Consider the following 27,584-nt stretch of genomic DNA (forward strand, 5'->3'; position numbering starts at 1 on the left):
CGGAAACGCCGCGACGAGCTTGGCGGGCGCCCCAACCAGCGCAGCGATTGTTGAAACTTGTTGAAGTATTTACAAATATATAAGAGTTGTTGGCGTAATTGCTGACTTCCTCTGCGCCGCGATGTTTGTCTACTTAAGTAAAAAGGTGCGGAGTTGTTGTTGTTGTTGCTGCTTTACTCGCTCGCGCGTCACTTTGGGGCCAAAGGCCTACGGCGGCGAGACCTGTCTGGTGCTAGCGAGATGTTTGGGGGTTTTCAGTGTTCGATAAAATACAATCGAGTGCATTATTATTCTTAGTATTAAAACTAAACTTGTAATGCATTTAAGCTCATTGTGTTAGTCGATGCTGGTAATTATTAAAAAACTGTTTATCTTTAATTCGTTATAATTCGCGACGGGTTTTTTGAGAATATTGGCTGGTTTATTCCAGGATGTTTCTGTTATGCGTCGTCGCTTTAAGATGTTCTGTGTTCATTTCTTGTTTGTTGCGGTTGCACCCGACTTAAGGGCCGCATGGATCACAGGGCTATACCAAATAAATGAAACTTGAAACGGAGGCTGATGATCCTGCAGTAGGGTGATCTTGCATGAGCTGTCAACCAATACGGTTTATCCCGTATTCTTGTACAGGATAATTGAGTTTTCAGGTCCATGCGGCGAACAGCCTTTGCGATACGAGCAAAAAACTGTTTTTGCCTATTTATTTGTGTTTCTCCCGTGTGATGGGACTTTGTAGGATGAACGTTGAGATTTATAAGGGCACGGGGTGACCAATAAGTTCTGAATTTCTCTGTAATATGGTAGGGCACTGATATGTGTGATCTTCGCACGGCTGATGTTAAGATGGAGCAAATTTACATTTTACATAATGCATAATGTTATATAATCATCAGTTGATGTCGCACATCGCTACCCCATCCACTGATGATGAATGTCAACAGTGGTTGTCCCATTGACAGGCCTGCCGCGCCATGGGAATGTGTAATTACCACCACTGGTTCAGAGTTGTGCATAGGAGATGAGTGGACAACCGCTTTGTATGTGTACTCTTAAGTTGATGGGAGGTGACAAAACTGTCAATCAGCAATGTTTGTATGCCAAGGGCGATTATTGAAGGCGGATCGGGATCAAGATGATCGAATGTAGCAGGCTGGAGTGCTTTTTGAAAAGTTAATTAGATCACCAAGAAATAAAAATGTGCCCGAAGAACGAAGGTTTCATTCATTGCATATTTTCTTATACGGTATCGTAAACATGAACATTGACAAAGAAAATGAGGCACAAGTTAAACCGCTTTGTAAATAATCACGGAGAGATTCGTACTTGGAATTGAACTGAGCGACATCGTATTGACTGTTAAAGAAAGTCGATTTGGTCAGGACACTTTGCTCGTAGGGATGATGACCGATGGACATGACTGGTGACAATGTCAGCCAAAGGAGAAACACGCCTTAGAGGGCGATCACCAGAGAGATGGCATGACAAGATCAGTTCATGTGTTGCCATGAGATAGATTGGGCCATTGCAAAATAGTGGGAAGGTAGGGAAGGAATTCATCTAGCAGTGGATAGATCAAGGGCAATGATATTAAATGATAATTGAAACAATACCTTATGGAGTTATCGGAGAATGTATTTGGGAGTGAAGATTATTAGAAATAGCTTCCTAATGAGGTTAAATCCTCTGTGTATGCTGGATTCCTCAGATCTCTATCCCAAATAGCACCAAGCTGCGCTGCGTGGCCTGGAATAAAGAACTGGGTTACATAGCCTGTGGAGGGGAGGATGGACTGCTTAAGATTCTAAAGTTGGAATCTCAGACAGGTAAGACCAGATCACCAAAGATAGCCCATATTTATCGATAGATTTAGACGCATTGATTTTCATTTAAAACTTGCTCACAGTGGCATTGCAAGGGATATTCGCATTAGCAGTGGTATTAGATAAAGTGGGCTTGTGGTGGGAAGACAAACGTGCAATAGAATAGTAGCTGTACAGTGAATTCTGGTATAATGGAATCAATTGTATGAGAAGAGATGGTTGAATCTAAATACATTTGCTGAAATGTAAAAATATTTTTCTATAATTATTTTTGGTGATCAGAATGTACATGATTTTTCCCCGCAATAATTTCAGTGACAACAATTAGTTTTACGAGTCGAAATAGTTTTGTTTTAAAATTATTTCAAATATACATGACATTTTCAGACAGATATAACATGTGCGTGGATTGAAAATATTCGTGAAAATGTATATATATTTTGCTGTGCAAGCTATAGCTCACAAGTCATGAATTCTGAAAAAAATTCTTTAGATGTTTTATTACCTTTACACAGTAGGGGTGCACCATCCCCCAAGCCTACATGAGACTGGTGTATGATAGTCAACCTGATATGTTTTTTAAATAGTTGGAATGCCAAATAAAGTGCTAAATTCAATGGAATATGATGAGTCTTAACATTCGTGAGCAGCATTAAGATGGTCAACTAAATATGTTTGAAACCCCGATTTTAACAAGGTTGGAAGCCCATATTTGAATCCAGGATATGAGCAGTGCCAGCTCAGATTTCTATAAGAGTGATTCGGCCACCTTTACCTATTTATCTATTGAACAGGATGGTTTTCAAAATCTTAAATGCAGCATCGTACTATTATGAACACATTTTGCCACCTTCGTGTGTTAAATGGAGATATATAACACGTAATATGTCAATGGTCATTCACCCATGTATGTAGGTGAAGATGCTAAACTCAAAGGGTTGGCAGCACCAAGCAACCTATCATTGAACCAAACTATGGAGGGCCACAGTGGTAAGTCAGAATTTTATCGACACTATAATAATGGTGACCTAAATTTATTAAATTGAAGCTGTTTTATGGTTTAATTGATGATGATGGTAATAATGCAACATTGGTGTTTGTAGGGGCAGTGCAGGTATTGGCGTGGAATGAGCATTATCAGAAGCTCACTAGCAGTGACCAGAATGGCCTCATCATTGTGTGGATGCTTTATAAGGGTGAGTACTTAGAGTAGTTATTTTAACATTTCATGTTGACATTAATGACATGCTAGAGAGCTCAGAAAACAAATGGGTGGCAAGCATCCACCTGCAGTATAACGGAATATGTCTGATTGGCACATATCCGCTCTGAAGAATTAACCCAGTCCAGTATTTGCGCATGATGTAACTAATTTTTGATAGATGTTCAGAAATTTGACTATTTCACGTGCAGGAATGTGTTTTTTTATAACTCGCACACATTTACTAAAGCAGAATAACGTGTTTCTAAAGCAGAGTAATGCATTTCCAGTAACCTATTTAACTATTATGTTCGATCGAAGTTTATATATCTGACCTTTACACAAGAGCCACCTATATTTCAATCCCCAGTGAATCGGATATTCGACATTGTACATTATATTAATAATTACTATCTTGACAAACTTAGGCTTGTGGTACGAGGAGATGATAAACAACCGAAATAAGTCCATGGTGAGGAGCATGTGCTGGAACCTGGATGGACAGAAGATTTGCATCGTCTATGAGGATGGAGCTGTCATTGTGGGATCGGTGGACGGTGAGAGATTTGCAGGAAATGTATTTGGCAAAAGGTGAACTTGTATCTGCAAGCCTTATAAGGGCATACATCATAGGCATTTAAGGATTCACCCTGCTCCACCCCATTTTTAATGGGACCAGAACAAAAATTAGTATTGCCTAAGGTAGCAAAACTTTATTAGTATATGGACAAAACGAGTAAATTATTTGATAACCCACTCATTTCAAATGGTTATGTTATTCACTGTTATTGGCCACGTAAAAAAATTGGAACCATAAGAGTGATGCCATCTCATGTGGTACCGAGAAGTGAAATACGGTATCTGGCCTGGGCTCATGAACTACCTTTGCTATTTGGGGACAATTATTCTCTGTCTTGTTTGTAATGTTTCGTCTGTCTTTGTTCTTTCTAGTTTTAACTTGTTAATTTCCAAAGCCTGAAGGCAATACTTGCATATAACTTTGAGAAATTGTTAACAGTTCATACTTACACAATTTGCTACATGTATTGTGAGTGTAAGATTAATAACATTCTGACGTTTTAAAATAACCTTTAAATATGACTTTCCTGATGCCCACTCTTAAAATAACAAAAATGCTTTGTGCCATCAAGGAAACCGCATATGGGGGAAGGAACTGAAGGGCATACAGCTTTGTCATGCTGCATGGTCGCCAGATGGACGGACGCTGCTGTTTGGGATGGCCAATGGAGAAGTCCACATCTATGACAACACAGGCAACTTTGTGGTCAGCTTCGCAGCAGTGACAAAGCACCCTGGTTTTGACGGGCATCAAAACTTGAAACATTGGGGCTGATGAGCTTTTACATGTCATTGAAATTCCACCTCGCTGTCTCAAGCACATATATAAGCAGAACTCCATTTTATATCAATGCATACAAATACAAATGTGTTTATTCCATGAGCTTAGACCAATATTATCAAGCTGCATTTGTTTAGGAAAACTCTGGACTTTTTTTACCTGGATTTCATTAGTAGCGTCAGGTTTGTTAAACAAATGTTGCTAAATTTTCAAATGTCATTGGTAAGGTTACTCCATATAAACTGCAGGACCCCCACACGCATTCAGCAAACAGATTATTCACGATCTCAATTAAATAATCTGCCAACAATGGCCAATTTTTCTTCTATTGGCCAATTTTATCTCCTATTAATCATAGAAACTTAACTTGGGTTTTGAGGCTCTCTAGATACCTATAGTAGTGCCACAGTCAGATTCTCTAATAGAAGATGCAATTCAACAGATAAATCTAGGCCTTGTTTTGTGCATGCATACCTTTACTACTTGTCCTGGGCTATACAACACAACTCTGAAATGTCATGAGAGATATATTTTAAATTTATAATCGTGTCATTATGGTCCACTTTTTTTTTCTCAATAACGAAGTTTCATATTCATATCAGATGACCTGGGAAACACAGCTTAGATGATGTATCTAAAAAATGAGGTTAATTTGCCTTTTGGGTTGTTTATTTATTATTTTATGTTGGAGGCAGTTGCTAATTTCAAGGTTGGTGAGATAGTGGACATCTTCAGGAATAGCTTGGTGAATATTTTAAATGCTGCTGGTAAATTGTCAAAGGGGGGCAGTGGTGTACTATGTAGTCCGTGGTTTTAGATTGGTGACTGCACTCACACTTTTGGCTAGTCTTAATTTCTGTTGGTGTAAGTAGATATCTGCAACTGCCGTGCAGTGTTCTCAATTCAATACAGACCATTGCCTTGCAAGCTGTTGTTCTGTGCCATCTTCCTTTGAGGTTTATCGACGTGTTTCAATGTTTATAATGGCAATTTGGGCGCTTGTTTCATTGTCACTTTTTATCGGGAACTCCCACAGGCCAAGATGTCGCTGCAGTGTCTGGCAGAAGCGACCGGAGTTGTGAGCATCGCCGGGTTACATTGGTACGATGGGCGGGAGGGCTTCGTGGACCCTGGCTGTCCCTGCCTGGCCATCTGCTTTGATAACGGGCGCTTCCAGATCATGCGCCATGAAAATGATGAAAGTAAGCTTCTCTTTGACACCGATGAACGCTGCTGTCGCAAAAGGTTGAATTTGTCCTTCACTTGTTTTTGTTGCCTTTCTAGGACGTACATTTATAGGTAACAAATAACATTGCTGATGTTACAACTGAACAGTGCTTCTGCAAACCTTAATGGGACCTCTGTAGATCCTTGGTTGAATTTCAGAATGTTTGGGTGATGATTTTATACTGAGAGACAGAAAGCGGTGCCCGTGGATTTGAAAAAATATTCAGGTTAGAAGCATCATATTGACTGTTAAGAAAAGTAAGTCGACTTGGGAAGGACATGTCACAAGAAGAGATAGTGGCAGCCAATAGAGGCACTATGCCACGAAGATTGAGCAATGATAACCAGTTCATAGGCAGGTACAATATGGAGTGTTACTTCACAGGACCGGGAGATGGAGGTGGTTTGTAGAGGCTTGTAGAGGCCTTCATATATCGGTGGATTGATCATGGCTGATGATCATAATATGCTTATTGAAAAAGGTTACCGTATTCTCCAGATTAAAACGTGCACTTTTTCCACTGAAAAGGAAGGCAAAAGTTGGAGGTGCATCTTATTATCCGGTAGGTATTTTTGTTTGACTAAATTTACATCATTACCGAGCACAAGTTTGGGGTGTGTCTTTTCAGAGCATCTTTTTACCTGGAGAATACGGTAATGTATGCAGATGTGAGAAAAAATATCACTTTTTTTTTTAAGATTACATGTAAGTTTGCATTCTGGGGTGTTGCTGGGCAGCACACAACAATCCGGTTATTTATCTCTGCATCTGTGTTTGGCACAGAGCCTGTTCTGATAGATGCAGGCATGACGGTGATGAGCATCCAGTGGAACCACTGCGGCAGTGTGCTGGCAGTGGCCGGATCACAGAGAGCTTATGGCCAGGATAAGGAATTCAACCTGGTGCAGTTTTACACGCCATTTGGCGAGGTGAGTGATGCTGAGTGACAAGCTCTTACTCAATTCCGTCAACAATGCAGCTGGTGTTCTACCCAGTAACATTTTTGGCCATAGTTTGGCCTACGACCACATTACCATGAATGTGCCCGATCTTATCAGATCTCAAAATCTAAGCAGTTGTGAGCCTGTATAGTGCTTTGATGGGTGACCACCATGCATAACCAGTGTTATAGGCTCCAAGGCTGCTTGCTGTGCAGCAGAGGATAGTGTGGCAAAATTTGTTGTATTGTGTTTCTATGTTTCCACGTATATACTCCGCATCTTCACCAACCCTGCATTGACCAGCATCGTGAAGTATGGTAAATTATCCCCTGCAACTCGCACGGCATGTGGGGACCCTCATCCAGCAATAAATTGACAGGGGGTTGTACATTTATAATGTTGTAATTTTGCCAATTGCTAACTAGCACTCTGTGCATCTAAAATAAATCCAAACTATAATAATGTTGAATATGCTTAATGGCTAGATTGTGTGATTCACTATCGTAAGGTCGCAAGTTTGCTGTCCCAGGAATGTAAATGAGAGATGACTCTCCCCACGTTTTTGTTGAGCAGGAAACCACGTTGACTTTTATTTAGTATGTAGGGTAGGAGCCCGTGGTTTCGCCCTGTGTGAGCGCATTATGCACATGTCCCTGCAGCACCTGAGAAGTCTGAAGATGCCAGGGAAACACCTGTCTGCCCTAGCCTGGGAGGGGGGCGGCCTACGCATCGCTCTGGGTGTTGACTCCTTCCTTTACTTTGCAAACATCCGCCCAGATTACAAGGTAATCTGATTGCTTTCGCTGGAGCCACACTTACGCACAGTGTACAAGGCTACCACAAGCCCGTTATGCAGTGCATTGAAATCCACAATCCAACATGCTTGAGCTGGATGCTTTCCAACTCAGAAGGAAAGTGTTTGAACATTAGCGCTGTCCGTATGTCCATTTGTATGTAGCATGGGGTTAGAGTAACTCTCGTAAATATGTTCCTTTATATGTACAATTTTTGTTTCTGTTGTTATTCTGGACTTACCCTGTATAAAATCGGGAAATTCAGAAAAATGTTACCAAAAACATGGCAATTAAAAACCCAGAGATAATGGGTGAAGGTTTTCCGCCACTGCGAGAACGTTGCTCTCCATGTGTGCACTCGCCTCCCATATAATTACCTGTGACAATCTTACGATGTCACATATATATGTTAAACTTCTTTCGCACCGTACGTAGCCAACTGTGCTAATCGGAGGTGCCATGTGATGTGTAACGTCTCATTCTGTGACTCAGAAAGTATCGTTACAATCACTAATGAAATAGCTGCGCTTCCGAGGACAAACGCTTGTTGGAAAGCAATGCAGGCTGTCACGTAACGTGTCACTGCCCCGCTCCCTGCATTTTCTTCACAGTGGGGCTACTGCTCCAACACGGTGGTGTATGCGTACACCAAGCCTGAGCGCACGGAATACTGCGTGGTGTTCTGGGACACCAAGCACAGCGAGAAGACGCTGAAGTATGTGCGCAGCCTGCTGTCCGTGACGGCGTGTGGTGATTACTGCGTGCTGGCCACGCGCGCTGAAGACACTCAGGCACAGGTGACGATCCGCCTCGCTTGGCAGCGGTGCACGCCTTGCTTTGCAATGGTCTTGCCTTAAAAACAGCCTCTTGTTGCTGATTATAGTCACTTCATGATCATCCATGGATTAGCCCCCTGTATACCGCTTCAGTTTCATCTTGATATTTGCCCCTTTATGTGACCTGTGCTCCTGCAACAAGGCATTCCTGTCAGTGCCCTTTCAATCTCCATTCAACGGGGGATTACCCCGGTTAGTGTTTCCCCCGTCTAGAATGTTCCTCTCCTTGGGTATGCACACTGCTGAATACCTCATTCTGTTCGAATCGGGGATAAAGAATTTCTTAATTGCATCTGCCCGTGACTGTCTCTTTGTGAAGTGTCTTCATAAGCAGCCTTATTGTGTCATGTCCTTCTTTGTCATGTAGACTTCTTACATTTCTAATTTCTGGAAAAAAATTCCAATAAATACGCTGTTTGTTCTACCAGGCCACTCATTGTGCATGCCCCCCCCCCCTTCCTTTACATCATCTTAAGATACAGTCATGTTTAAACTCTTTGTAAATACAAATTGTATTATGTTATGCACGGCGTGTTAATTGGGCTGCTTGTGCTGCTGATTGTAGTCTGATGGTGCAACTGCATTCATGTATTAATGTTCGTGAATATCTCAGTTCATAGAAGCAGGATGCATAGCATCATGAGTCTTATATTCCACGTGTAATCACATTAACTCGAACGGGTATTTGCAAAAAAACTTGTACATTTCCAAGAAATCGTTCAACATGGCATCATGCAGGGCGTCTCTAGTTTGAATGAAAATGTGAATTGAGTTATACCATTTGTTTAGCTAAGTCTTTGTGTAGTGTGTACTAAATATTTAATTAGTGCATTTAATTATGATTCTGTCTTATATTTGCCTTGCAAACAAGGAGGAAGGCGTAACTGATTCTGTGGTTGATATGGTAATTTCCTTATTATATTTTCCATTTCATCATACGGTATATTATGTATAAATATGAACACTGCTGTGGATGTTGCAAGATAATACTAAAATCCCAATTGTCATAAATAAGAAATGTTCCACATCAAACACATTATTCATTTCTGAACATTGACTCCATATTTCTTTGACGTTCATATGTGGTGTGTCATTGTCAGTTCTGGCAAAGAGTAGAGCCAGCTTCATATCTTGACTAAACGTCTTGGTGAATTTTCTTATGATTGGTAGTGGAAATATCGCCACTTTTTTGACAATCTGAACAAAATGAACATTCCATAATATGTGAATCATTTTCTATACCTCAATCACCACAACAGACACCACCATGCCAATATCAGTGAGGATAAGGCATTGGTATATTTAAACTGTAACTTAAGACATGACCCTAATCAACTTAAGCAGATTGATGTTGCATTTTATCAACCACTGTAGATGTCTGTTGTAACTGTCCTCCACAGTACGTCCTGGTGCTGTGCAACTCTATTGGAACTCCACAGGACTCCAAGTACATTGACATTGGTAATTATCATTTCTTATTGGTACAGCCGTGGATTAACGCTTACGAATGAACCCCACCGGCGACCAGTTATTGAAGCTGATTTAAAGTTGGTAAGACGAGTATTTGAATGTGTGTCAAGTTTTCTACGCCGATGGTCTGGCCATCTCCCACGTTACGGATGTAGCTCTTTATTAAATCTCTCTGACAGAACCTCTGTACGTGGCCATGACACACTCCCACGTCATCGCAGCATCCAAGAACGCTTTCTACGTGTGGCAGTACCGTGTGGCGAAAAAAATTACCGGCCTGGAAATCAACCAAGTGGCCCGGTCTCGTCGTGACGGCAAAGAGAAGTGACCAGCTCTATGCCTCTACATTCATGCTGCATTGTTTTGCATTCCTGTGTTCGTCACGATTTTGGATTCGATTTTTTTCACGTGTCCAACTTTTAATTGTTAATACAGTTTCTGGACACAGACCCAAAGGCCCAACATGTCAAGCAACCAGCATCGCACACCACTCTCAAAGTTTCAATAGACAAGAGTTTACACATTTCTTGATTTGAGAAAGGTTATAAGAGGAAACGATGAGAAGGAATTGCAAACTTGATGCCATTGTTAAAGACAGTGCCCCGTTGATGTTTGCGGTAAAATAAATTGCCAATGTCTCGTGTGTTTGGTGGTTGCACATTCAGTCCTCTTGTAAAATACACATAAATGAAATTGATGATGATGATAATAATGAAAATGTTGTTTCCCTTGAAGGATTTTTCACGTGGATGACCAACCTACAGGAGCTGTTGATAGCATGCCGGACATCAGCAAAGCAACAATTGTATGCTTTTTTTTTTATTACAGGCTATACTTAATGTAGCACATGCTGTTTTAACAACACACTTGGTTGTTGACTTGGTATGTTTTGGTGAATGTGCAGGATAATGCCTCTGTTTTCCTTGCAGGCAACTAAAGACCCAATTTGCTGCATCACAGCTTCAGACAAAACCCTGCTCGTGGTCAGTTCCAACAACCAAAAACACCTCCGATTAGCACTGGTGGCTACGCACGCTACAAAAGAAGTTGAACATACATATACATAAAGGATGTTAATTTTGGAGCTTTCGTGACTGCAGGAATTATTCTTTGGTTCTTTCGAAAGAACCAAAGAATAAAGCATGTTTTTACATTCGACCACAAAGGTCAAATTTCTCTGCCATCACCATTTACCGAGTAGAACTTTTAAAGCAACAGTGAGTGATTATACAAAATGCTTTTATGTAAAAATAATTTAACTCCTCTTTCAGGGAAGTGTAGCTGGAATGCACATTGTGCCTTTAGATCTACTACCTTCCATCACTGTCATTAACGAGATGCATCTGTAGTTTTTGTATGTGGTGTTTTAGGCATTAACAATTCATCTATCTTTCTGTCGTGACGGATTTGCGTGATTTGTGTATATCAAGAATTCGCATGTGCTCTGTCTTGTGTGCTATTAGCCTAAAAGCAGCAACAACGTATGACGTGCATATCAATTTGCAAAAGTCACAAATAATCGATTCTTACGAGCACAATTCAAAGTCTACTGTGAGTATAAACGTATATTTGAATCGATTAATTACTACATTGTTACATATTACTATATTGCGTCTTAAATATTTTGTTTTTGTGGCAGGCAAGAGAGTCGGGCACCCTGCAGCGCTACAGCCTGCCAAACGTGGGCTTGGTGCAGAACTATGTTGCCTCTGCCCGGCCATACCGCCTCTCCCTCAATTGCAACTCCACGTAAGTGCACAAAGAAGCATTGAGAGACACGTGCTTGGAATTACATGTAGAGATAGAGAAACACATGAATTAGTGTACGTGCACGTATGTATGTTGAACTTCTTTCGCAGTCTACGCAGTCAACCATGCTAATCGGAGGTGCGGGTGAAAGACAAAAAAATAAACACGAAAACACAGATTCATGACATCATTCAAACGATTAATAAAAGTAAGTGAGCTTGGGAAGAACACGTTGCTGGAAGGAATAGTGGATGATAGTCAAGAGTAATGACAACAAACACAATGCATCCAACAGGAGATCCATCAAGGAAACTGAGTGATGAATCGGCTTGTGTGCTTATCTCGCAATATTGTAAGAGATGGTGGTGGATTGGGAAGGCCTTTATCCAGCATTTCGATTGACCATGGTTGATGATGGCTATGATGTAAGTGTCTGCACCTCTACCTGGTGGCATTGTATGCCCATATAGGCTAGAATGACAAGTGTATAGACTGCCGTTACGCACAAAGTTTTAATGATCCGCATTATATTTAATATTTGGTTTTGCGAAGACTATTGAAAAAAATAATTGAGAGATGCATGTTTGAAATTAAACGTAGAGATGCAAATCAGAGGCGTAATATTGACTATTAATAAACGTAAGAGAGCTTGAGCAGCGTACATTGCGAGAGGGTATGATTTCTGGTGGACAAGACTATATACAAACTGGCAGCCAAAAGAGAGATTGTGCCCACCGTTGAGATGAAGCAATGAGATACGTTCAAGTGTAGGAGTGACGTGGATTGTGGCATTGCAGGACCATGAGTGGTGGTGATTAGATGGCTAGGTCTTCCTCTGACAATGTATTGACACAGGAAGATGATAATGATGCTGTTTAATTTGTTTACGATAACTTTAGAATCGTACTTTTATAATATTTGGCTGCTATAAAGTTTCTCGTGATAATCCACTTAAGCAAAAATTTGTGGTCAGGTCGCTTCTGAAAAAGAGGTATATAGCTCAGTGGGCCTTACCTGGTAAAATAAAAAAAATAGTTTCGTTTTTTTCTGTTATCAGCCGTCTGGCAGTGGTGGACATCTCAGGCGTGCTTACCATCCTCGACTTGGAGGCTGGCGGCTCACTGATGGGCTCTGAATCCGGCTCGGATGCGGGAGGTGGTGCAGGGGCAACGGGAGTTGCCCCAGGGCATCCGCGGGACCCCATCGGGTTCGAGCGCAAGGACGTGTGGGATGTGCGCTGGGCGGCCGATAACCCCGACCTGTTCGCGATGATGGAGAAGACGCGCATGTATGTGTTCCGCAACCTTGACCCTGAGGTAAGCTGGACAGCGCTATCGTGTTGCTGTTTCCGGTTTAACTGTCCGAGTTGCTGGAGGCGTTTAGACAAATCTAGAATGGTACTACTATGTAGGTTTTCGCCATCGTGCTGTATACATCTAGTTTTAAAGCTGGTCTGATTGCTCTGTATAACTATTATGTATTTTATGTAAAATCATGGAATTTTTTTTTTCTAGACACTTAGAAATTCTATTATGGAGATCCTTACTGAAAATTGATTTGCTAATTAAGGCAGATGGAACACAAAGATTTTATTTGCAAAAATAACATACATTCGCCTGAATTATGTCCACTGCAGTGTATTAGATTCATTTTTTTATTGTAACTCATCCTTCCCAACAGGAGCCCATCCAAACATCTGGATACATTTGCAGCTTTGAGGATCTGGAGATCAAATCTGTACTCATGGATGAGATCTTAAGGGTGAGAAACCTTGATTATATTTGATAGGCAATCACAACATTGTAATGAGATAACACTTGTTTTAGAAGTTTGTGACCATGCATCATTATGAATGTTGTATTCTGGAATAGTGTTACAGTGATAATTCGTGTGAGGAATTGAGTGGCTAGTCCTGCTCAGGCTTTCATTATGTAATATTTTCAAAGCCCTCCTTTTCATATTGCACACAGCCTGGGTCTGTGGATCAGCAATCCATTTGTAAAAGAAAAAAAAAATCCAAACAGCTTATAAGAGAAACCTTGATTGATTTTGCGAGATTTTCATGGATCACCACATACGTGCGTTTTGCTGCTGCCATACAGGACCCAGAGCACCCAAACAAGGAGTGCGTGGCAAACTTTGAGGTGCGCTCACTGAGAGACAGCCGGGCCCTGGTGGAGAACGTGGGCATAGAGGAGGCCTCGCAGTTCATCGAGGACAACCCTCACCCTCGACTCTGGTGGGTTGTAAATCGCACCCGTACACTGCACTAAACATTGGCATTGTTTTATCCGGGCTTAATTTCAGCCTGGGTCTGTGGATCAGCAACTCACTATTTTTTTAATATAAAGTATAAATAAATATTTCAATTCTGATTCTGACATAATTCCAATCTACTACATCTAGTATACCGCTATAAGTGACTCGATACTAGTCACGTGCGTATTACAACATCGACCCAGAATAAAGACCTGCGGCCAGTTGCCGAACATTTCTTCACTGAACTTTGCCCTTGGCACTCATTTACATTGCAAACTAAGACAGAATATAACTTAAGATATTTTATGTAACTACCACTGTCTCCTGGAAACAGACTTGATTTGCTTTACTTTAGATCATTGCTCACTCCTTTGTTCTTTATTTCTTCGCATTATTTATTTATCCAGGAAAAGCATGGCTTTTTTTCACAGGAAATGGGTCATGTATTGGGTTGTTTGGCATGCTAATTTCTAAGGATTTTTTGTATATGGGAGGAAACAGGAGTATCCAGAGAACACATTCCTGCAGAGGGAGCTGGTAGGAACGTTGGGTTGCTCGGTCAATGGCCAGGGTCAAAGGCGGCGTGGTGTATTCCGCAAATATGGCCGACTGTGAGGGCGGGCACAAGCCGGCGTGAGTAGGTTAAACGTTGAGGTGTATAAGGGCACCACGGGGTGACCAGCCCCTCCCCACCCAGCCCCACCCCTCCCACCCCCCACCCAGCCCCACCCTCCCCACCCAGCCCCTCCCCACTCAGCCCCTCCCCACCCTCCCCTCTCCACCCAGCCCCCACCCCTCCCATTTTTGGATGCACGATGGACGGACACAATAATCCCCTGTGGGCTGGTGGAACCAGGTGGTTCCTACCAGTAAAAACAATACATGAGGAGATAACACCGCAAGGTATCCGCAGATGGGCTAAACCCATTTAATGTGCTGCCATCTCATAGTCACCTTGCAGCCCAGCAGGTTTGGTTGTTTCACAAACCTGTGTGATCCACCAACTATTGCCTACAGGTTGCAGCATTACAGGTTTGCACTCCACATTATGAACACGTGTATTGCAAATATGCAGAGGCTATCTGCTTAGTGAGTAAACCTGCTTACATAACACATTTAGTGTCCATCACTGAAGATCTAGGATATCTGTAGAGGAGATTTGATAAGCACAGGGACAATAACTGTAAATAGGTAGGAGGTAATTTTAATATTTAGCTTTTGGGTTATGGCACCACAGAGCATGAAATCAGTATTTCAGGTAAGAGTCTGCTTGTAAAATGTTGAAATTTTAAGTGATAAATTCATCTTTTTACTCCTTGCATTTTTTATTACTAAACTTTGCATGTAATTTAATGTATTTTTGTGCGTTGGTTAATATTTTGGCCATGTTTACTGTTGTTTTGAACATTTATCACATGTACTGTAATGATTTTATGTCCTAGAGCTCGTTTGAAAATGACATTTAGTCTCATCGGGCTCTCACTTGGTTTTAAGCAAAGGTGCCAATGAATTTGTTGAATGTATTTTAAACCTGTGGTAATACACCACAACCATCATAGCCTCTTATATGTTATTGTTTCCATTAGCTTCAACAGTACTATGCTTGGCACAGCTCTAAGCACAGTGCTGCATCGGTTTTTTGTGTGGTAGTGCTGCATAGCTCTGCTATGTTTTTTTTTGGTTGCACCATGAGTTATGCTGCATGATGTCCCAACGTTTGGAATCCACGGTGCTGGGAACGAACTATAATTTCTGAAGAATCTACCGGGTTTGGCTCAAAAACGCTAAGAAGAAGCTTCCAGATACGTGGAGCAAAACGTCAGACAACATGCCGAACAACACGCAGTACAACCTGAAAACACATCAAGAGAGCTCCAAGCACAGCATTTCCCACTTGTCCACTCGGCTCGGATGTAGGCGTCTCCTTGCAGAGGCTGCGTTGAAGCAGCTGAACCTGGAGATGGCGGAGCGAGCATGCGTGCGCTGCAAGGACTTCCAGGGCCTCGAGTTTGTCAAGCGGCTGGGCAGCCTCCAAAGCCAGGCCATGAAGCAGGCGGAGGTGGCGGCGTACTTCAGCCGCTTTGAGGAGGCTGAGCGCATGTACCTGGACATGGACCGCCGGTATGTGGCTCGCACAGCTTCATTGTTTATCATTCTATTTTTACACGTCAAAATTTGGTAAAAAAATACGAGGTTATGTCATGGCATGAAGATTATCTCAACATTAACATGCATTTTTTTGAGTAGTTTTATTATCCAGCTGATACAAACTTGGATTTTAATGTCTTGTTTTGACTGCCAGTCTCCGTCCATTTTTACTTTTAAAAATATATAAGTTCGTTGAGCTCAATAATTTTGACCAAGTCATGTTAAAAATATAAACAGCCTCTTGGAAAAGAGTAAAAATGTGACAGGTTGTGATAAACCGTTTTTACCCAGTTTTACATGCTTTAGTCATAATTGGTTTAATGAAGCTCGTTTATTTTCTTTCATGGTAACAGGGCTGTTAAGCTCGTCTTCATGAAGCTCATCTTTGTTAAAATAAAAAAATCTAGACTGTGTATACATAGTTGGACGTCTCTGCTTTCTAACTTTCTTACATATCCTTCATACCTTATCATGGCCTCCAGTGACCTGGCAGTGAATCTGAGGATAAAGCTGGGAGACTGGTTCCGAGTCCTGCAGCTCTTGAAGACGGGCTCAGGCGACGCAGACGACACCTTGCTAGAGCTCGCGTACAACGCCATCGGCGACTACTTCGCTGACCGGCACAAGTGGTACCCTACCCCCCCCCACCCCCTAGTGGTGTGGTACACAGGACTGTACGTGTTGCCTATAAAGACAGTGTCCGTTGTGCTGTTCACACCTGTAACGAGATGCTACTTGCTTGGAATAAATATTTTAAGATGGATGTTTAGTTCATCCTGTTCATCATCATCACCACCACCCATGATAAGTCCAATCCTTATCCCCTGTTCTTCACTGGGTGACTCTGTGATGTTCCCTCACCTTTGTCCTCCTGTCACTCACTTCCTGCAACCATTTATTCATTCCAGTAAAAGTTTGATCTATGCACATCTTACAGGAGCAAAGTTCTAACAAATGCAATACATCCTTACATTACACTGTTGGGGGGAAGACAAAGGGAAAATTCGAATGCAAAAGCACACTTTGGATATAAGCATAGTTGGCCTTGTTCCCCAGGGATGTGCTTAGCTTCTGCTTTATCTGTGCCAGTCATCCCAAATATATATTATTTCTTCAAAATGCAATATTCGCCACAATATACGGCGTATACCGAGTACAAATTGACTGGGTTGTCGAACGCTAGTAAAAGCGACGCTGTGAGACTAGGCTGCTGTTAATAGTCATATCAAAGCCCCCAACGTACCCCTATCGAAATGCAGGTCCCACGCGGTGCAGTACTACGTGCAGGGGCGGAACCAGGAGAGGCTTGCCGAGTGCTACTACATGCTGGAGGACTATGACGGGTTGGAGAGGCTGGCTACGTCCCTCCCAGAGAATCACAAGCTGCTGACGGTACCGGCATGAAAAACAACTACGTTGCTCACTTTAGTTTACTTAGCCAGGGAAAACCTGCTGAGATGTGGCATGTCCTTATGCAGATAAATGTAGAAGGGAGAAGTCATTGGACTACTCCAAACATTATTTTGGTAAAACTTTCCAAAGCAGGGCCCTCATTAAAAGAGTCTTGACACGCAGGTTTTTTCTTTCCACTGTAAATAAGATGTAATTCATATTTACTGGTGGCTAAATCTAGGTGTGGTAGTGCATACCTGTAATGCAGCACTTTGGAGCCGAAGGGTGGTGGGTAATGGGTATTGGTAAGACTGACAGCCGTCTGAGCTGTGAGTTGGTCTGGAGATGGCAGTACAGAAATGTGGGTTCATCCCTCCCATGCATGGACTTTTTCTCGACATTCTCCCATATTCAAAATACTCATTAAAAGGTTTATTGGTCATATATTTCAAGGCCTGATCCTCCTGAAAGAGCGTTAAAACGTAGTGATGTTTTTCTGGACAATGACATTGTTAGAATTTGGACACAACACACAGTGGCCTACTGATTTTAACAGGTGAAATGACAAGGAGTTATCCATTTGCAGCAGAATTAACTTCTGACTGCAAACCATCTGGTTGGTGAATCTACTGACCACTTTGCCATTCTAATTCATGGCGTGTGTCTTGTGCCCGTGTGGTCGCAGAACGTCGCACACATGTTTGTGACGGTGGGAATGTGCGAGCAGGCCGTGGCAGCCTACCTGAAATGCAACCAGCCCAAGATGGCCGTTGACACGTGTGTGCAACTCAACCAGGTGAAATCATCCCACCTTGTCACGTTGTTCTATTTGCAGAAAATACATACGAGAATTGTAATCCAGCGCTTTGGAGCTTAGGGTTAGTAGATCAGACACTTTTGTTATACTGCCAAATCTGCTGGGCTGTGAGGTGTCCACGAGATTGTAAGAAATACATTTTTCATGGACATATCTTTGTCTATTTTGATTGTGTGTGTGTGTGGACCTTTGAGGTTGCCTTTTTTGAAGATCTTTTGATTTTCTCGGCCTCATTCGGTTTACTCACACGTGCAAAATATTCCTTAAAAATATCATTACTAAACCTCCCGGGACAGGACTTGGTAAAACAGTGTTTTAGAGACTCCATGACACCTATGTGGACAAATACGTTACATTATTAGTACTCCTTAAGATTAAAGGTGGTATTTACAATTTTACTTTTGTACCGTTTGCCATCACTGCTACCCCCCCCACCCCACCCACAGTGGAACCAGGCGGTGGATCTGGCTCAAACACACAACATGAAGGAAATTGGCTCTCTCTTGGCCAAGTACGCGGGCCATCTGCTGGAAACGGGCAAGCGTCTGGATGCCGTAGAACTCTACCGCAAAGCCAATCGCTTCCTGGACGCTGCCAAACTCATGTTCCAGGCAAGGTTGCACATCCTCAGCCTTTACACCATTGGAACCTCATTTGCCAGTAAAAAAAATAATAATTGTGTTTTTTACCCTTCTATCTGGCAACAAAACTGACTCCTTTTTTACAAGGAGTCATGTTTGTATAGACCGCAATACCTGCAGCCATAATGCAAACAAAAAACATAACTCTGATAATATATGCACTGTCCTTGGAGTTGATTGGTCCACACCCGAGACAGCTTTCCTTAGAGCCTAGTCTCACATGTGTTGTTTGCATTATGGCTGCAGGTATTGTGGTCTATGTGTAGTAGTATTCAGGAGGCTTGACGACGGGATCGGAGGCACACTTATTTATTGACACCAACTTGTGTACAGTAGCGGGTACACACAGTACTTAAGAGGTTAACGTCCCCTTTACTCAACTAACAGGGAGACACAACATCTAACCCCGCTAACCTAAGCCCAAGTCCTCCACTACGGAGCTAAGGGAGGCTACCTATCCCAGCCCTGGTCAAGCTGGGATCCTGGCACCCTGAGTCTGGGCTCTCGGGGCCACGCCACCGGCTTGCCCTGGTCGGCCCTGACAAGGACAGCGAGCCAGGGGAGCTCCGGGGCCTATGCTAGCTGGTCTTCGGTCTTCGCTGGTTAAAGCTGATACTCCGACCTCGAGCACTCCGGCTCACCACCTTTTATAGTACTCGGCCCCCGGGAGGGGCCCGTGGGGGATGCAGGTGCGGACGTCGGTGTGAGCACCTCCTCTGTGTACGGCCCTAACCACGCCCCTTGTGTTTGTTAGCCATCCGCGCCCATACACAATTACACCTCTACATATGCAAACATGACTCCTTGTAAAAAAGGTGTCAGTTTTGTTGCCAGATAGAAGGGTAAAAAAAACAATTATCATCTTCAGCCTTGCCGACCGTTATTATTGTCCACGTGGCATTGAATGAAGAGCGTTCCCAAAACTTCCTAACGTATTTATTGTCGAGTGTTGCTGATTGCATTGTTATTCACGTTCCTTCGAATGAAACAGTTTGGCGACATTTCGACATGCTTATTTATTTTAACACGTAGGCTTTCGCGACCAATATTTATAATATAGGTTTTTTTTGGGTTAGATCGCGTATATATTAATGTGTCGTTGGCATGTTCTGTTTACGTGACAAACATTACTTATTGGCTGTGTCGGGTGGTGGCGGTTTTAACAACACATTTATATTTACGTGATCTAACCCAAAAAAACCTATATTATGGATACCTATTTATCCCAGAGTGATTGTTTCAGCTGTTTAACAGACTTAAGTCTATGACCAAATCACGCGGAATACACCCGATCTCGTTAGGTCTGGGAAGCTAAACTTAGCAGAGTGTGGCCAGGATAGTACTTGGCTAGAGACAACCATGCACATCTGGTTGTTAGGGCTGCTGTGGGGATGCGTTGTGGGCACCGTAAAATGGTATAGTACACTCCATTGTTTTACCCTACTATGCTCTAACATCTATGTTCCATACCTTTACCAACCCACACTGATCAGCGTGGCGATGTACGGTCAAATAACCCCTGATGACCCATGGGGTGTGTGGGGAGGCCATCATCTAGAACAGTGGATTGAAAAAAGTACTGTACATGTACAGCTTACTCAATGAGAATACAGTCATGCTACACGTAGTTGCATGTATGCTGAACTTCTTTTGCACCGTACGTAGTCAACCGTGCTTATCAGAGATGCGGTTGCAGTATATGAGGTGGTCAGGCAGTACAGCAATCTACATTGGAGCTTCCAGTATTGCCACCTCATATTAGTGTGAGGTTTCTCTCCAGGGACTCCAGTTTGCTTCCATTTGAAGGCATGCGTTAATGGAATTTGCTAAACATCCCAATGCTGGACCCTCCTGAATAATAGTGTTGAGGCTCCGTGAGATGATTAACAAAGGGTGTTATTTGGTACAGGTCGCAGATGAGGAGGCAAAGAAACGCACAAAGCCCCTGCGCGTGAAGAAGCTGTACGTACTGGCCGCACTGCTTGTAGAAAACTACCACGAGCAGGTAAAGAACGGGCAGAGGGAGAAGGTCAAGGGCAAGCGTGTGGAGGTGAGTGAGGGCAGCATGTGCCATTAAAAGCCCCTACCTGAATGTCAAACCTTCACGCTTAAGATTGTTAATTTGTCTTGCTTCACGTAGTAAGTTTGATCCTTACCTGTGTATCGATAGTTACATTTTCATGTGCCATTTTATTGAGGGACTACTGTGTGTGTTATCTTGGTGTGGTCTGGGATTGATTTGTTATTGCTTTTGCTGCCTAGCTTGATAAATTGGACTTATATAATGAAAGTATTTAATATGTATTTATATTTAGTAACTTGTTTACCATTTTTTCTATTTTTCACTCCTATTGTTTTTTGTATTGTTGTTGTAACTTGCTGATCCGCCCATACTGGACATCTGTGAAAAGAGCTTCATAGCTCATCGGATTCCTCCAGTCTTCATAAAGATTGTGATTCTGAACTGAGATTATATGTTTTCTCTCCCAATTCTAAGAATGCTTATGGTATTATGTCATGAGATGGAGAAATCTACATTCAGAACTCTCCCAGAAAGCAGTAATATCAACCCACATTCGAGCCTCTGGAAACCGATATCCCACAACTACTTCTGATTGTAGCTTTAATTTCCTCGTATAATAACCAGGGTTACTCCGCCTTCTTACATGCCCTGCTATAGAGATGTTTGCCACATGTCAACGAACAGAAGAATATATCTTCAAAACTAGAAGTATGTTGAATTGCGTGAAAAACTGAATTTAAGCCAATGGGGTTTATTTTGTCGGCATTAGTGACCAAGCTGAAACCATCAAGTTGGTTACAATGGAGAACCTGGTTTAATCACTTGCTCAGTGCTCTGACAAGGGTGTTTACCTCCTGATCCACCGGACCACCTCAGCCGAGACGGCTTTTAATATTGCTGGCAGGCATCTTCGGCTTTGGCCGGGCTACTGGAAGAGGACGCGGCGCTAGATGACAGTCGGCTGATTGATGGGGCATGGCGGGGCGCCGAGGCCTACCACTTCTACCTGCTGGCGCAGCGACAGCTGTGCTCCGGGCAGGCCGAGAGCGCTACCCGCACCGGTACACGCGCGTGGGGCAAGCAGTGGGCACAGCGGTGGGCACAGCGGTGGGCACAGCGGTGGGCACAGTGGTGGGCACAGTGGTGGGCACAGTGGTGGGCACAGTGGTGGGCACAGCGGTGGGTACCCATCGGGGCTCATTGCGTTGGACACAAGAATAGCGGCGATCACTCGGTCATCCTTTTGACAAAAGGAATACATTTTGTGCAACCGTCGTGACCAACACGTTTAATATAGGAAGAAGCTGGGAGCTTCTTTGGCAATTGAATAGTTTAAATTCGGCATACAGTACAATATGTACTACAACCCTCCACATATCAGAGAGCTATACAGCACAACTGAAAAAAAAACTACGAAGTAGTTCATAAACCGCCTCGTCGTGATCATAATGCAAGACAGTACAGCATATATTTCACCCATCATATATATATTTCACCAATTAACTCCTAAAACCCACCTGCAAATGTTTTATATTTTATCGTTCGTTTTGGTTGTTGCTAAAATTGGTGGTTTTACGTCCTGAAAACGGTTTAGAAAGTTGATAAGACAAAGTAGAAATTAAAGTTTCTTTATTAAAGTGTCCCGCTTGAAACCAAAATCAATTTTACCATCTTCAACAGCCACGATCTATTCACTGCTAGATGATGGTCTCTCTCCCTCATAGTCTTGCAATGCCAGAATCCATCTCGCCCCTGCACATGAGCCAATCTCATCGATTCAACTTCACGTGTAGACATTCTCTGGCTCGTGTTCCCTCCTTTGGCTGCCATTCCATAGTCGGTCTCACCCGATGGCCATGATCCCTTCTAGCAATTTCTCCTGCTCTTAGCTCACTTGGGCAGGATGATTAATGTATTAAGTTGATTAATGAAAAAAAAAATGCGTGGTCGGTTAATCGGGCCCCTTTAAAAAATTGAAAGCTCCCCCAGTCTGCCTCACGAAGGCATAAACTCCTGAAAAACTGTGCCCAATGTGATGTGGATGATTCTATTGATGTCACCAAGCCGTGCCCCATCACTTCCCATCCAGCAGCACGCATGGAAACAGTGGTGGAAACCACTGGAAGCGATGAGCCCAACTATTTTCTTTGTGTTATCCAATTGTATAATCAGTCGAGTAATCAATTACTCATGTAATTGGATGCCTCAGCTCTCGTACGATGAATGTCTCTGACAATCCATTATTCCTCCGCCCCTCTGGCAGCACTGCTACTGTGCGACTACGAGGACGTCCTGCCACCGAGCGACGCCTACTCACTGCTGGCGCTGTGCGCCGTGGCGAGCCGTTCGTTCGCCACGTGCTCGCGCGCCTTTCTCCGCCTCGAGGCCCTGGAGGGATTCTCAGAGGAGCAGCTGCGGCCGTACCGCGAGTTAGCAGTGGAGATCTTCACGAGGCACGCGCCTAAGGACCCGCCGGCACGCGGCCAGTCTGACCCCAGTGCTGCCGCGGCATCGCTCGAACTGTAAGGCATTTGCGCGTGCACGCAAGCACCGTGCTCGCACCATCCACCTGGTAGTTTTGTTCGTCCATCGTTGTCAAGAGACCCCCATCATAGACAGGCGCTGGAAAGCATCCCACACTGCACACAGGCCACCTTTTTACATACTGGCTGGCGATTGTCATCTGCTGCATTTGTTTTGTTGAATAGGTATGTAACAGTGCATCAAGTAATCGATGACAACCAGTTCTCAATCTGGTTTCTGAAGATTCATGTATCTGTAAGAAATTACAAATTTAGACATTAGAGGTGATACTATGCACACTTAGGCTTGTTAAACAGACGCTGCTGGATATTGGTCGGGAAAGCCAATAGTCAGATGACTAAAAAAATATTTCATTTGTATGTGGAGACAGAACAGAGGTCTGTTTATAAATGTTTAAAGCCATGGTGCTCCACAATAACCCAAAACGATGTTGTGTACTCATTATATTGTGTTGCGACTCTTCCTGAATCCACAGAGGCGAGGATAAGCTGCCCTTGTGCGTGGCTACGGGACGGCGCATCTTCGACTTCCAGTTCTGGATGTGCGGCGTGTGCAAGCACTGCGCCGCCGAACGAGACATTGCGGCGCGCGCGGTCTGCCCACTCTGCCACAGCCCCGTCGCCTGACCGCCCTCCAGCTCACAGTATTACATCCAGTACTTGATAATTCGTTTTTTACCCTTCATTTGCCAGTAAAAAAATATGATAAATGGTTTTTTACCCTTCTATCTGGCAACAAAACTGACACCTTTTTTACAAGGAGTCATGTTTGCATAGACCACAATACCTGCAGTCATAATGCAATACATTATCAGAGTTATGTTTTTTGTTTGCATTATGACTGCAGGTATTGTGGTCTATGCAAACATGACTCCTTGTAAAAAAAGCTGTCAGTTTTGTTGCCAGATAGAAGGGTAAAAAAACAATTATATGTTTTACTGGCAAATGAGGTTCCAATGGTGTAAACATCCAGTACTTGTCAAGCCTACTAAGTTAAGTGGTAGGCCGCCGATGTTTAAACCCTTTGAAGGCATGCCAATTTTCGAAGCTAAAATTGTATCCACAAAAAAAAGTTAGGTTTTTTTTTTTACAATGTGTTACGATTACCTTTGCAAATAGCTGTGCAGCAAGAGAGTTCAAAAATCGGTAGCCTACCGCTTAAATCGATAATGTTGGAAAGTACACAGTAATGACACCAGTGCTTCATGACTGACTCTCAGAATCCACAGAAACTCACAGAAGCACTTAACACTTGACTCTCATTCAGTGACAATTCTGTATGGGTTTGCAAAATCTGAATGCCTTTTGGAAGGTGGAAGGGCATTCTGAAGTGTCTCGTGTTTTTGTGACTATTGCGCATTTGGCGATTGCTGCAGTGTACAGTTATATTTTCATACAGCCACTGTTTGTTTTCTTGTAGTCTAAAGGCAAATTGTCTCATGCTTGAAAAATATGCAGATTTATAGACGTGTATTTTAAAAAGTGTACATAATGATATTTTCTCTTTTTAAATAATTAATATCTTTATTGTGCTGTCTTGTAGTCACTTACAATAAAAATGTAAAAGCCGTTTGTGACTAATATGCGAATAAGTGCCAGTTTACGGCTCTGCAGGTATTCCCTGTATGCTGTTAATACGTACACACAGTTTGCCTCGTTTTAAATACAATGTTTCGGAGCTACGTGAAATGGTTGGTGTTTGAGTAGGACTCCGGAAATGGAGAGATGAGTAAGAGGCAGCACATGACGCAGTCGGTAACATGTTTGTGACTGTACTCACCACTAGCCTATGTCATCATAGCCAGCATCAGACTGTGGAGCATGCTGATGGACGTCCTCTCTGCTTGCATCACATATTGTTTCTAAGAGTTCCTCTCCCTGGCAGTCCCTCGCAGGTTCATTTTCCTCATGAGATTCAACTTCTCGGTCGGACTCTTCGGAATCCGGTGTGACGAGGTGAGCATAGCGAGTCAGTCTCCCTACCGGTGGTCCCCACACGAACTCATCTTCCGGCCTACAAGTATTGCACAAAAAAAAAACGATCACCTGCTTTCCAACAACTGAAAACGTGAAAGGAATTGTTAGTGAGCTGATTGCATGGCCCTACCATGCAACCTAACTCCAACCACACAGATTATTTCAATTAGTCACATTCTTCTGCAAAGGATGGTGGACGAACACTCAACCGTCCGAAAGGAAAAAGGCCACGATCTGACTGGTTGTTGAATATCACAGCATTGGATGGGATGAAAACTATCTCGGTCGAAAGACACAGCGACGAACAGGGACGTGGAGGAAGCACTGCAGGGAGATATCGGTCAAGGAAACGGTCATGTCCCACTGGCCCAAAAGGCCAAGGGACGAGAAGAAGGGTAGTCTTCAATGGACTTAGGTCACTAAATTACACTCTTTCAAACGTTTATGTTCGATGAAACACTGCCCTTCTCTCTTTTGTTTATCTCGCTTTAATCTTACTAATCTATCCCTCTTCCATTGGCACATGCAAACAAGGGCAGTGTGGTGCCTTCACGGTATCGGTGGTTTTTCCACTGGCTATTTGCCGAGCCAAGCCAGAACCAAACATCGTCTCCATGTCACCTACGTGCGACTCGACTCGTTCATTGTGTGCGATGTAGGCGGCACGGTTCGGCTTCTACAGTGAAAAAAACCCCAACCTGGCACCTCCAAAAAGGCGCCAGGCTGGCCCTGCTTTGAAGAAGGCCCTGCTACGCAAATTGTGTTAATGTGGCTTTCAAAAAACGCACCTCTGATTAGCACGTTTGCCTATATACGGTGCGAAAGTTCTGCACACCACATACGAACGTGCCTGTACTTGGTCCGTGCATAGAGCAGCAGGCGTCGGCGCTCTCCTCGGTCTCGCACGGTGAACACAAAGTAGTCGAGGGCGCTGCGTCGCATGTGGGCGGCGGCGGCCTGCGGGCACGCGGGCGACAGTGCAATGCGCAGCAGTGCTCGCACCAGCGGCGCCTTGTAGTGCTCCAAGCCCAGCTCGCCGAGGCTCTTGAGCACCCGCGTGAGCCGCATGTTGTGGTGTTGCGACGTCTCGTCCCTGCGTGGGAGAGACGTGTCCGTCACAGTCTGCATGCAAACCTCGGCAGGAAACCGTTCAATCGCTTTCTCGAGAAGCAATTTGATGCATTAGGCACAATTAGACCTGGGACGATTCAATATTTTTGCGTCATCAGATTAGTTGAGTAATCGATTCAATAATCTCTAGAGAATTTGTTTGCTTAAATAACACTGGTCAACACACTTTTTCTGGCATAAAGTATTCCAATGGTTTTAAGGTAATTTTGGGGTGCTGATTCCAAATCTGGCATCAGTTTTTGTCTATCACATCAGGTTTTTGAGATATCAAATATTGCATTTTCAAAAAAACTGCAGAAGAAAAATAAATGGATATCTACATAAAATTATATTATAAAAAAAAACTTCTAAAAATACAGCACCATATTTTAACACTAAAGCAGTCACTGACTCGCAACAACTTGCAATCATAAGTGACAGAGTTGATTTTGGGTAAAATCAATGAAAATGGGGTATGCCGATAGCATAAAATGAGATGTGATAGAGCAAATCTGAGATCAGATTTGGAATCGGCACCCTGAAATTAGTCTAAAACAGCTGCAAAAGTCCAGGCCAGAAAAAAATGTTTTTTTTTTGTTGACCAGTGTAATCGGATAGCTCGGTTATAGTCATAAATTGAGGGTAAGAATTATATTAAAGAATTTATTTTTATCCAATTTTAATTGTCTTATTTGCATTCTGGTTTGATTGTTCGTTTTAGTTCACTTCATTAAAATAAATGTCATGCATTATAATTTGCAGATAATTTACATGAATGTATGACTCATGGCTTCCCCCACGGACAATTTTATGCATGTATCTTGAGCGTAAGAATATTTTTTGATGAATCAGTGCATCATGACTTGCGTAAAGCATGGACAAACGCACATGCACTCACATGCCCGTACACATGAATTAAAGATGGCATTAAATGGTGCAATCTTTCTGCAATAATGTTTCTTGCAACATTCTCATTGACCAATTTGCACCATTTACCAAGGGCTTCAAAACGAGGTAAACTCCGTTACATGTTTGTTCGCAACAAGCAAATTTGTTCCAAGTAATTTGTACTTTTTAAAACATTGACTGGAACAGCACCGCGATTGCATGACAAGTTCATCGGGCTTAGCATGGCAAGGGTATGGCAGGTCTGGAGATTTTTAATAAACAAATTATCTCCAATTACAATAAAAAATTAACCTACGTTTTTTCACACACATTAAATATTTATCCAAAATGCTTCAATACATTTTCATAGCCCAAACAAAAACATTC

The 27,584-nt window shown here is 42.9% G+C and overlaps 2 protein-coding genes across 5 annotated transcripts in view; one reads left to right on the plus strand and one right to left on the minus strand.

Annotated features, from left to right (window-relative positions):
* Positions 1-23,990, plus strand: WDR35 (WD repeat domain 35). Of its 2 annotated transcripts, XM_078874159.1 has the most exons (28): positions 1-145; positions 1,706-1,823; positions 2,736-2,810; positions 2,924-3,016; positions 3,450-3,578; positions 4,173-4,306; positions 5,418-5,583; positions 6,393-6,538; positions 7,210-7,335; positions 7,956-8,141; positions 9,052-9,084; positions 9,581-9,641; positions 9,830-9,974; positions 10,386-10,455; positions 10,580-10,633; positions 11,290-11,399; positions 12,457-12,715; positions 13,080-13,160; positions 13,502-13,638; positions 15,576-15,779; positions 16,289-16,435; positions 17,066-17,198; positions 17,884-17,994; positions 18,462-18,626; positions 20,566-20,706; positions 21,584-21,740; positions 22,943-23,201; positions 23,699-23,990. In XM_078874159.1, exons 1-28 carry the CDS (start codon positions 122-124, stop codon positions 23,847-23,849), a joined length of 3,615 nt encoding a protein of 1,204 aa, XP_078730285.1. In that variant the 5' UTR covers positions 1-121; the 3' UTR covers positions 23,850-23,990. The 2 variants fall into 2 exon arrangements, with proteins under 2 accessions (XP_078730285.1, XP_078730293.1); XM_078874167.1 differs by lacking the exon at positions 9,052-9,084.
* The window catches only part of LOC144945635 (opioid growth factor receptor-like protein 1), an 8,705-nt gene continuing 4,315 nt past the window's right edge, over positions 23,195-27,584 (minus strand). Inside the window, exons 6-8 of one of the 3 annotated variants that reach the window (XM_078874187.1) lie at positions 26,050-26,292; positions 25,003-25,236; positions 23,195-23,455 (exon numbers count right to left, since the gene is read on the minus strand). In XM_078874187.1, the coding sequence (XP_078730313.1) occupies positions 25,005-25,236; positions 26,050-26,292 (475 nt within the window). In that variant the 3' untranslated portion in view covers positions 23,195-23,455; positions 25,003-25,004. Of the gene's footprint in view, positions 23,456-24,058; positions 25,237-26,049; positions 26,293-27,584 lie in introns of those variants that run through there. The other 2 variants (XM_078874196.1, XM_078874179.1) reach the window with 2 other exon arrangements.

Source organism: Lampetra fluviatilis, chromosome 2 (genome assembly GCF_964198595.1).
Source record: "Lampetra fluviatilis chromosome 2, kcLamFluv1.1, whole genome shotgun sequence".
In the NCBI taxonomy this organism is placed as follows: Eukaryota; Metazoa; Chordata; class Hyperoartia; order Petromyzontiformes; family Petromyzontidae; genus Lampetra; species Lampetra fluviatilis.

Excerpts from the sequence above, each read along its gene's own strand:
- WDR35 (XM_078874159.1), top strand. The coding sequence starts at position 122 with ATGTTTGTCTACTTAAGTAAAAAG. Across the intron at positions 9,085-9,580 it reads CTGATTCTGTGGTTGATATG|TACGTCCTGGTGCTGTGCAA; the intron begins GTAATTTCCTTA and ends TGTCCTCCACAG. Across the intron at positions 21,741-22,942 it reads CGAGAGCGCTACCCGCACCG|CACTGCTACTGTGCGACTAC; the intron begins GTACACGCGCGT and ends CCCCTCTGGCAG.